Source organism: Cinclus cinclus, chromosome 6 (genome assembly GCF_963662255.1).
Source record: "Cinclus cinclus chromosome 6, bCinCin1.1, whole genome shotgun sequence".
NCBI classification, from domain to species: Eukaryota; Metazoa; Chordata; class Aves; order Passeriformes; family Cinclidae; genus Cinclus; species Cinclus cinclus.
In genome coordinates, this window is record NC_085051.1 from 48,388,530 (window position 1) to 48,400,289 (window position 11,760).

Below are 11,760 nucleotides of genomic sequence, written 5' to 3' on the forward strand. Positions count from 1 at the left end.
GATAAAGGAAATGGAACAGTGGAAACTCTTCTGAGGAAGTTAACCTGAACTAATCTATCTCGTGCAGTTTCACTGCCAGTGGGAAGTGCCAGGATACATTTTCTTTAGCAATTAAACTAGCCCAAGGTGGTGTACAACCAACAGCTTCCAGCTGCTTCTTCCTTCCCTCAAGCTCAGTTTGCCAGTGCTTCATCTGCACTGCTTTAATTTCATTCCCTCATGCAATAAACTGGACCAAATGAAATTATCTAACACACAATTGAGGAGAAAGGTATTTAATTCCCAATGCTCATGAAACATGAACAGGAACTACAGTTAGCTGAGGATAACACAGCTTAACAACCCTGTAATGTACCTGGAGTCTCTGGAGTTGTGTCTTTTTACCCAAGAGGTCAGGACGTGGCTCCTTCTCCAGATCTAATTTGGCTTTAATGGCAGATAATTTCTTCTGCAATGGTGCAAAACCAGCATCAAAGTTCTTATGTTGCAATATCAAATTCTAGATGGAGAAATAAGAAAACAGATCCAGCGTTCAACACATGCCCCTCGGCATTATCTTTTGTCAATATCTGCTTCATATTCAGAACACACTAAGCCACACTATGCAACAGATCACAAATTTATTTGAATATTTTGCTCAACCTAGGAAAAGGGATTAGTACTAAATTTATATGTATAACACTGGCTTAGTAAAAACTTGATCTTTGTCTTTATCACAGGCAAAGACAGTATATGGGTTTTGTAGTTCACCTGGAGTTTGCTCTTGCTTTGCAACAGACTTTTGTGTAGAATTTCTCTCTCCTTTGAAGCTTCAGCTACTTCTTGAAGGAAAGATTCTACTTTTTCCTCACCAAGGACATTGTTTAGCAAATCTTTCTTTAGCTGTAATGTCATCAACTTCTCTTTGAACTGGGAGCTTTCAGCAAGAGCAGCCTGAAGGAGAAAAGTTCTTCCAGTGAGATCATACAAAAAAAATCATATAACCTTATTATTCTCACACAGGTAACACAACCAAAGCAGTACAACAGTCAGGTAAAAACAGCATCCTGGGCCAACAAGGGGGAACAGAAGGTACCTGGACAGTGCCCAGTTATAGGAAAAATCTCCCTCATAATGTTAGAGGTATCAGGGCTGCATCCATTTTGTGAACAGAAAGAGAGGTAAGCTGTACTATGGAAAGAGTTGTCTGTGCAGAGGAGAGGTCTAAACAACCAACAGAAAAGAGAAACAGCTTGAATGCTCATCCTGAGGATAAATTCCATCCCTGTTCACAGACACATTTATTTTGGAGATCACAGGGATGACAAAGTAACAAATACACCCTGGCACAAGCACAAATCGTGCATTTTAATTCCATGTCTATATATTTAACAGAGTCTACAAACTTCCCATCCAGGGAGATCAGGGCTAATGCTAAATAATATTATCATCATTGTTAAAGATTTCCAGCACTTTATGCAGCTTACATAGCTGAAAACTCCAGTTAACCAAATGGAGGGCAGAAAATAAGGCAGTGTGCTACAGCTGGAGCTAAGTAAAGACTTCCATCCCTACTGTGGGTTTTCCTGCCACACTGGCAGGACTTTCCAGTTGCTGCTGCCTGGCAGCTGTATGCAGCCTTGGTCCAACGCCCATTTCTGAACTTAGCAACAGCTCTGCTACCTCAATGTGAGCCAGTTCTGGCTCAGGAGTCTCCAGGAGTATCTGGACCGATGGTTTCCACTGTTCAAAACTTTGCAGGGGATTTTGGATGAGTCTTCTCAGTTTGGTTTCTGTATCAGCGCTCATTTTAGAAGTCTTGCCTCTAACACTGTAAGGATAAAGTGACAACCAAGAGAAGGATTATGAAGAAATCCAAGCCCAAACATTCTATTCTTCGAGGCATGAATTAACACAATACTTGGATGTAAACCATATACAGCACAAAAGCCTCAGTCTGTTTTACTGCATGAGCCTGGTGTGGCATACCAACAGCTGCTCTGTCAGTCAGAGACATCTGACAAAACTTTATTTAGATGCTGTAGGACACATTTGTCTTTTGTGCAACTGTGTATCAGGAGCTACATTGCTTTTCTAGTAGCTAGCAGTCTCCCCTTATACGTGATCTTTCTTGGCTGCAGTCACCAGTGTGATTTAACAAATCCCATCATCGGAGCAGTCTCACTGCTGGGACTGATGGGAGGAACATGTCAAGAGTGTCTAGAATATAACTGCAGTTGCCTGTAAAAAACAAGGTTTTATTTCTTTGAAAAATTACATTAAAAAGTCTTTGATAACCTTATTTGAACACAAAAAACTGAAAAAATACATTTTTATTTCAGATACACGATTCTTTTAAATTTTGCAGAACCACTTGAATTTATATAAGTATACAGAGGTGATTCTGATAAAGCTTTGTATTTATGTATTTGTACCCACATACATACACAGCTGTATTATTGGAAAAAATAACTGAATCAGCAAACCTTTGATGAATATTTAGGCTTCTCTTAAAAAGGCTTATCCCAAACACAGCCAAGTGACAAGGCCCAGCAGTGACACACCCCATGCAGCTGCCTCCTGTTTTTCTCGGCTTGCCTGACCTCCCAGTTTGCAGAGTCCTACCTGATATGGCAAAATGCAGCCCAAACTTTCTGTTCATAAGGGAACAGTATCTTGCAAACTCATAAGACAGGCAGGTGAGAGCAATGCCAATCAGGATCAACATTGCCTTTCTAGACAAACAAACAACAATCTTACTTACCTGTGTCACTGGGCCATGACGGGGCTGAGCAAAGGCAAGTTTGCAGAGGCCAAAAACTCTGCAAATAGAAAGTTCTGACTTTACATGTCCTCTGCCATTTGCTCTGCTGCCCCTGCCAGGCTCAGTGGGAAGCTGCCAGACTTCCCAAAGAAGCTTTGGAGAGAAGCTGGCAAAGGATCAGCTGCCATTTTCAACTCAGAGGCAAGTCCCCTGCCTTCTTTGCTCCTCTTTCAACATTGTTTACTTGCTAGTTTTAATACTGAAATCCTTTCCCACAATGACCTATAACCCTTCCAGCAGGACAGCATACTGTGCACAGAGGGAAATAAGCTGGGATACAGGAAAAGAACTGACCTTCTTTTTCCCTTAAAAAAATGATCCTTTCTTCTAGTTTGCAAAATTTGCTGCGGCTTCTTTACTTCCTGATTCCAGGCAGCCTGGAAACGGAAACACTGAAGTCTGGGAGAGGCTAAACTTTCAGAGTTTCCAACCCAAGGCAAGTTGAAAACAGGAACATGCATATAAGCTGCCAGGAGAAGGGGAATAAACTCTGCCAAATAATTGCTAAGGCTGGTGAGTCACGCAGCCAACTCAACAAGGGAGGGCCATAATTCTTCCGAACCGTTTACTACCACTGCTCCTGTCCTGATTTTCTAGTTGCTGGCATGAAAGGCAAGCAAAATACATAAATTATTATCATAAAATGCTAATCAGATCAAATTAGCTGCCAGCAATCTAATTTTCTTCAAACCATACACAACATTAATGATGTAAGACCTTTGCTTGAAAATGACCAGGAGTCTCCAGCTCCTAACAAATGTTTAAAATTACAGCCTTACTGAAACATGGAGGTGCATGTAATTAGCAAAAGCTTTTTTTTTTCCTACCCATCACTTACAACTGGATGGTATGCTACTTTTTCCTTAGGCCCCTGACAATCCCTCAGAGAAGATTTCCCCCCACCTGCCCACCATAATCAGACTTCCCAGTACCTCTGATACTGGTGTATTGCAGAGACAACACTCTCAGCGTGTGGCTGCACATCTTGGGAAAACCGTAGCATTTCCTTAAGCTGAGCCTTCAGCCTCTCAATCTTTGACTCTTCTGCAGCCAGAGCTGCTCTTGTTGCCTTAATTATAAAAATAATTAACAGATCACACTTTATGAAGTGTCTGGCGAATGCAATCAAGAAGTAAGGCTGTGTCTCAGGGTATGTACAAATCCCCTTTCAGTGGCTTTTTTTCTTGGTTATAAGGAATATGGTCTTTGCTAAGACAGAAAACATTTTCAGCAACAGTTTTTCTCCAGCAGGCACTCCCTCCTCTCCTCACAGTGCCTAGCCTCTGCATCTGATCTGCAGGGTTCACTGTTTGAACAGAGTGAATCACAAATAGGCCCAGTTTCAGTTCACTGATTGCAGTATATAACACGAGCTGAATTTTTGGAGCAGTCTTAACAGCATCTGTTTGCCTGAACAGATCTTTCTGAGAGACTCACACAGAGAAAATGTTAATTCTAGGGTGACTCAGGGAAACAAAAACAACTAAAACCCATGCAAATGTAGCTGGATTGAACCAGTCTAAATTTTTGGGGTCCTTTTTGCATATACTTTTCCCAGTTAGTCCTGCATAGCTCTAGACATACAAACAGCAATGAAAGGCATTTTCTGAAAGCTGCAAAACCAGCCCCTGAGAGGAAACACACAGTAAAGATTCTTATCTACTTAATGTGTGACAAATTTTTTGCACTCATTTTTGCAGTAGATTGATTTTGGTGTAAATACTGGATTGTAACAATCTTGGGACTTCTTAGTACTTACGATGTGTCTGCAAGTAAAGGAAGAGAAGCACCTATCTTACAGCAATGAAGGATACTGTACAGCAATGGTCTTACCAAACACCTCAGAAATACGTGTACTAGTGTCTGTGAATGCACTCGTGTCTGTGTATTTATATATACAGTGAGACATTCATTTCCTGCTTCTTTTTAAGTAGAGCAAATTGTGTTGCTTGCTCTGTATTTGTGCTCTTTGTGCATATAATCCCTTTGAACTCTAGGCACAAACTCCAGCACGTCCTCTGACCCTGCTCCTTCTGTGCAGTATAAGATGAAGGTTGGGGCAGTTGATTCCATTGCTGGCAGTCGCATTTTCCTCAGTGTGTTTCACACACACTCATATTCTTCCCTTATCACCTCTAACCAATGGGACAGGCATCTCTTGGATGTCACTATGCACATTCAGTCTATGGGTGCACTTGATCCTCCACACAAAGAGTTAACAACTTACACTGCATTTTTTCCATAGAGTTACCAACTCATCTTCAGTCTTTTCCCCTTCCCCAGGGTCCAGATCATTTTCTAGTCTCTGTAGATCTTTTCTCAGCTTCTGGATGTCTGCTTCTAATTGTCTGGCTTGGGACTCATAGGCACTTTCAGACTGTTGGATCTTGATCAATCTCTCCTCCTCCTGACTACTCAGCACTTTCAACTTTTCCAAGGCTCTTCTTAGCTCTTCAAGTTCATCCTTCAGTCTTGCAGATCCAAGTGGAGAGGTATTCTGAATCACCTCTGCACACTGATTTTCAAGGTGCTTCCATTTTTTCCCACCACTCCTAATGTCTTTGGCAATTTCCTGCAAAAAGAAGCTAAATAAAGATTATCTGCAGGAATGGGAAGCTGGGGAAAAAGCTGAAATCAGTAGGAAAAAAGACCACCTTCCCTGGTTGTATGTATTTTGGTTTTCACTTCTTATTTCAAAATATGTGTATTTTCTTATTTCAAAATATGTGACCAGAAGACAGGGTTAGTCATCTGACTGCCTTCTGAGTAATAATAATTGCCATTGATTCTGAAAATATTAGTTTTCATTAATGCTTATCACTTGAGATCCCTGACAAAGAGAGCAGGAGATGCAGGCACTAGACATATATTAGTAGTTGGATCTCAGAAATTTTAAGCTAAATATGAAAAGCATTGGCACCAAAATAAAGGCTATTGTTCTCAAAACTGGTATTTTCATCACCAGCTCTAAATTCTCAAAAACTGTGAAACTTCAGAGTCTATATGGATCATGTTTACCAAATCTGATTTATTAAACAAGACTCTCACATAACCCTTGGAGATGAGGCTTTAAGAAAAACAAACCAGACCAGTTTGTGACTCCTACTGGAAGAACCATATATAAAAACTGTTTCAGGACCTCATACAACTCATCTGCCCTAGCCCATGCTAAAATCACCATCTATTTTGTACATGTAATTCTTTTCTCAAGGACACCCTTCTATGGTTTGAGCAACACATATGGGCATGAAAAACACACAATCCTAACTCCTTGTTAGAGCTGTAGCGTTCTAGGACCTTCAGTGCCTTTAGCTTGTCCTCTGCTGAAGACTTGGCTGCTTCTCCAATGCAGCAGTTTAATCTCTCTGTGACACCATTCAGCCACGATTGAAACTGGTTGACATTGGCGCTGTACTGCTCATGCTCCTTGGTTATGGTTTCAAGCAGCTTCACTCTGTTCTGTAACAAGAGACATCAGAAGTGGTGAGGACTGTGCTTATCTGACTCTTTTTCCTTTACACTGTAACCCAGAATTTACAAACAAGACTCCCTCTTCACTAGCCCTGATAACACTTGGCCTCCACAGGAATTCAAAGTTTACCTTGAGAAACAGAATGCAAAAGTACACAAAGGCTTGCTACTGTCTAGATTTTGCTGTAGGGTCTCAGTGTCTACGTCCCCAAGAAAACAAACTGCAAGTCCCTGTCAGGTGAACTTCTGGCTTTCCAAATCTTTCTACCCTCTCATTAGAAAAAGAAAAGAAACTGAAGAATGTTTCTGTTTTTCACTTTGAGAGACAAGCAGTTACATTCCTCTTGTGGATTAAAAATAAAGACAAGCACATCTTCCTTGTCTCTCAAAATGAAAATAAAAGAGAAAGCAATAGAAGCATGAAAGTTGTTTTAAATTGTTCATTATTTAAACAAACTGCATGGAAAATGACTATCACCTTCAATTGTGTAGTCCAGGCACTTTTATACTTACTTAGCAGGTCACAAATTATTCTGTGGTGTTATCACAGACTCAGGAAGCAAATTCAAGCCAATGGAAAGCAGGCTTCATTTTTCAAGTTACTGCCTGTGCATCCTATAACCAACAATCCCTGAATTATCAAGGGTCTGCACATCATGAGTTGCTACCTGCTGATCCAGTCTGGCACTCCTCACAAGTTAGAGTCGTATTTGTTCAGACTAGCCTTGTTTGCCAGCCCAAGCTCAGGCCTTTTTGATTTTGATACAAACCACCTGCTCTGTTGTTTCACTAGTATAATACTCAACCAAAACATTATCTTCTGCAAAACCAGACTGATTTTTTCTTACCCTTCTCCAGTTGGCTTGGAGATTGATTGAGGTATACTGTGGTTACATTAGATTTAAAAAAAAAAATAATAAATTCCTTGTGCAATCCATTTAGTGTCTGCAGCACCCTTGAAAACACCCTCTCCTCTCACAGACATGGGGCCAAATTTTATTTTGTGTAATACACAAAAGCAGCTGAGCATTTCTGGTCTCTGAGCAGCTACCCTCCATGGTGGGTAGAGCTTCCAACTCCTCTTTGCAGTTCCCTTGTGCCTGTGAGGCTCTGGACAGGTCCCCACACGTGCCAACCTGCCCAAGGTGACAGTGAGCCATCTCCATTCTGTCAGCCTGTTCTCCAGCCAGGCCAGCAGGATCCCCCATGTGCTGGGGGTGGCATTCCCTCTGGGACTTTGCCCTTCACCTCTGGGACAAGTTATGCCCATGGTGTACTACAAAGCCACCACTCTGCAAGTGGAACACCACCGGTCTGTTCTTCACCCTGTCACTTCAGTCTCTGCTGACTTTTGCAAATCCTGAGTGACTCCCCTCAAGTTAGTTCACTTGCTGTGGGACAAAAGAGGGACAGTTAAGGGACAGTTGTTTCCCAGGGAGGATGAAATGCTGCCCATTTATTAGAGCATGACCTTTAATAGCACCAGCCATACACAGGTTTGGAAGAAACCAAAAGGTAGAATCATGATGGCAGACTTCTTTGGCCAAGATGTATCCAGCAGAACACTTCACTTGCTAAATCCCTGTGTGTCAACTCTCAAATCTGCAGAGGCTAAACAATTCATGCTTTGACCTTAGGTCAAGGACCTGAAGAAGACAACGTTATAGCAGTGTAAAAGGGCCACACATCGAAGTGAACCAAGTCAGGCCAAGCTTATTGACTCCAAGGAATTAGATTAATTTGGTTTACTGGCAGGAGCTCCAAAAATCAGAATAACAAAGCAGATATGTTACTAAGCTCAAATAATCTTAGGCTGATATCCAGGGGTTCAAAAAGAAGTCAAAACAACCTAGCCTTGGCCAGCTAAAACAAAGAAATAAGCACTGCTGGTCTGTGAGGTCAAGGAATAGATGCCATGGATCTGGACAGACTGTGCTAGTTGTCAGACAAAAGGCTTACAAAGAGCTGGCTGAGCTCTCTCCCCCACAAAAGGTAAAGCAAGAAAACTTTCCAATGATGAAAAATAAGGTATCAGATTAGCTGTTTGGGGAGCAGCACAGTGTGAAATTCAACATCCACATTTACTAGGCATGAAGCAAGGACATGGCCATGGAAAGAGTAAGAGCACAGACAGGAAGAGGATGGGCTTGCCATGGGCTGCAGAGAAGGGGATGTGTCTGGGCAGAGCCCAGCCCTGGTACTCAAGGAAGGTGGAAAGAAGCTGAGGAAGCCCTCTACCCTAAGCTCCCTTCACAGTCAGCGAAGGCAAATGAGCCTCTTCTGGAAGGCAATCTAGAGCACTTAAAGGAAGTTCCTACTTTAAATCCCTCTGTAGAGTCTCAAGGAGAGTACAGAAAGTTCCTGTAGCACTTCCTGCTGCTTTAAGTATTACCCTTGGGGTACTTTAGCAAGCTATTCCAAGTATCTAGGTTTCAGTTAACAGAGACAACATGGACTGAAATTAATTTGATGTGCTCAGAAGTATTTAATGTATTTCCTAAACATCAACATCCTGTATACTATAACTTTTCTTACTATCTTAAATAATCATTTATGCTAAAACACACAACCATTTACCTCTCCATATTTTTAATTTCCTGGGCAAGGGAAAGCATGTAGGAAAATGGCTGCCACATCTAAAAATATTCTTGTTGATGTAATTAAAAGAGATGCCTTTAAAATTTGGGAATGTTAAAGACACATGTTAGCACGAGGAAAAAAAAAAACAACAAACCCTCCCACCATTTGCTCATACCAGGGAGGCAATATCACAGGCAAACCATTTAAGAAACACTGTCCAAGAGCCTGCCTTCTGATAGAGCTGGACAACTGCACAGGATCTAAAAATGCTCATCAAACACCAGTGTAATCTACAAACACCAGTGAGTCTCCTCTGCTCAGGCATTCAGCTGGCATCTGCAAGTCACATTTAGTCTGGCCTCTCATCATGTGAGGGGCCAGAGCAATCCCCTTACAACTCCTGTGGCTCTTTCATTCATTCCTCCTGCCCATTGCAGGAGGTGGCAGGGTTTCTCTAACAAGTGTTATATTTTCCAACGCAATTCCCAAGGTGCCTGTAACCCTGGCATTAGATAATAAACTCCTCCTTTACTTCAGTTGCAAAATACAAGGCTTTCCAACTGCCTTCTTTGTTCCGTACCTTCTGAAAGAGGGATTTCTTAGTTGGGCTCTCTAACTCCATCCTTCTATGAAATGTGGTATTTATAACCAATGCCAAAGAAAAGCTTTTTCTAGTGTCTCAGTTGGCTGGAAACATAAAGACATATTTTGTCTAACTAGTAGGAGCCACTTCCTGATCTCATTTACACCAGCACATATCCAAGTCAGTTAGAGAAATCACACTATGTAAAATCAGTCTCAGAGAGGTCACATTCTGGCTTTGAGTATTCAAATTTCTTGTTTGAAAGAACAGCTTTATTAAAATAACTAATGACTGTCTCCAGCTTCAAAACCAAAGACAATTTTGGTGAGAAGGGAGTGAATGATAATTTTAAACAGCAATCTAGATAGACAACACCTGAATTCCCATGAACCTTCTTATTTGTATATCCAAATGCCTTGTAATCAAGCAATCTACCTTTAAAAATAAACAATCACTGCTGAGGCCCAAGTCTGCTGGTGGCTCCTCTGTGGCAGCTGCAGCTACAGAATTTTCAAATATACTCTAGACTTTGGAGAGATATTAGCATTAGTTGTATATTTACAACTAGAAAAGTACCTGAACTACATGCTCACAAAAGTTGCCAGCTTAGGGGTTTTTTCATCACTTTTGGGGTTTGGGGTATTTTGCTTCAAAAGAGAAAATATATCTATGGAGCTAGCAGGGTAATGGAACAAGAATCCCAGTGTTGCTCTTCCAGTGTGATCTGAAGTTAACTTTGTACAATGGCACCCAGGGAAGGAAGGCATCCATCACTGCCAGGCTCCAGTTCTGGACTGGTGTATAGGCGTGGGAATTAACTGAAGGCAGCATTATAACAGAGGAAGAGAGCAGAACCAATATTATGAAAATTATTTCTATTTGCACCAGGCAATTCCAGCCTATGAAATTCCTGAAAGTCACTATGAGCAAAAACCAGGTTTACATTTTATGTGTTTGGTATAGATGTGTGTGTATATATATATATATATCTATCTATCTATCTATATCTATGTATATATGTGTATATATATGTATATATGTGTATATATATACACACACATATATACATACATATACAGACACACAGAGATATATTTATTTATTCAAAATATCCCTTTGAGTATTTCTATTGATTTGTTAAGTAAGAAATTGAGTCCCTCTGCTCATTCACAGAAGTCTACCCCTTGGCCATACCACATGGTCTAATCCTGTCTTTATTTGAGTTTTAGAAATGAAAAGTACAAGTATTTTCCGAAATCTTTACTCAGAAATACATTGAAAGGAAATCACTGGTACTGAAAGATGAAACAGGATGCCTTACACCAGCCTATCTAACAACTGTTCAAGCTGGAAGATTAGTATTGGTCAAGAATTAGTATCTGTGTGCATGAGAATCTTTCAGATAGTGTAACTGGCCACTGAGCAAAGTGATGGGCCAGAGCTGATGCCCACCTCTGTGTTTCCCAGTTCTGCAGGCAGGGAGGGCAGCTTGGGGTCTCAACTAACACTACTTCCTCCAGCAAGGCTGTGTCCATGTAATATTCCCTGGCTCCTGGAATGGGTACTCTACATCTGGTTATACATGAACCACTAATGTGCTGAAAGATGAGGAATAATTCAAACTTCATACAGAGATGACCTAGAGCAACATTCACCAGATCACAGCAAACAGCCTGCAGTTACTTTACAGCAACACAGTAGAAAGCACCATGTAAGAGCATCCCAATTAACATCACTCCAGGACAACAGCTTATCTTGGGCCTTGACAATTGTTTCAAACAGTGCACTGACTGGAAGAACAGGGGTCCTCAGCTCTGCTTCCTTTTACAGTCCTACCAGGTAAGCCCCATCACTCAAGGAGCACGTAGCAAACAACACCATGAACTGGAGGAATTTGAACACCTCTCACTACTTATAAATGTACCTGAGCTTCTTGTCTGATTCCTTCATATTCCACCCGCATTTTCTTCTGAGCATCCTCATCAACGCTGGGGTCACCTATCCTGCTGAACAACGAAGCAGCCTCCTCCAGCAACCTTTCCAGCAGGACTGACTGATTAAGGACATCATTCTGCAAAACCTGAGCATGGCTCAGCTGCCACTGCTTCTCCTTTAAGCCAAGCTGCAACTCAATGTCAGGCTCCAAGGTCACCCTCATGTTGTGAATCCATGTGTAAAACTCATCTTGGGCTTTCAAGTACTCGCTCCAGTGCAGCCAGACCCACTCAATGCGGCTGTTGGGGAGAGCAGGAGAGACAAGTTAGATGAAATGATGATGGGAGCAGGGGAGACCAAGCTCAAAAGGCCTTCAAAGCAGTGCACA

General features: G+C 41.5%; 1 protein-coding gene across 4 annotated transcripts in view; it reads right to left on the reverse strand.

Annotated features, from left to right (window-relative positions):
* The window catches only part of SYNE3 (spectrin repeat containing nuclear envelope family member 3), a 65,442-nt gene that overhangs the window by 28,610 nt on the left and 25,072 nt on the right, over positions 1-11,760 (reverse strand). For all 4 annotated transcript variants that reach the window (XM_062495523.1, XM_062495521.1, XM_062495522.1 and 1 more), the window contains exons 4-10: positions 11,362-11,671; positions 6,101-6,262; positions 5,031-5,375; positions 3,736-3,872; positions 1,663-1,810; positions 751-933; positions 356-499 (exon numbers count right to left, since the gene is read on the reverse strand). In XM_062495523.1, coding sequence (XP_062351507.1) covers positions 356-499; positions 751-933; positions 1,663-1,810; positions 3,736-3,872; positions 5,031-5,375; positions 6,101-6,262; positions 11,362-11,671 — 1,429 coding nt within the window. The remainder of the gene's footprint in view (positions 1-355; positions 500-750; positions 934-1,662; positions 1,811-3,735; positions 3,873-5,030; positions 5,376-6,100; positions 6,263-11,361; positions 11,672-11,760) is intronic.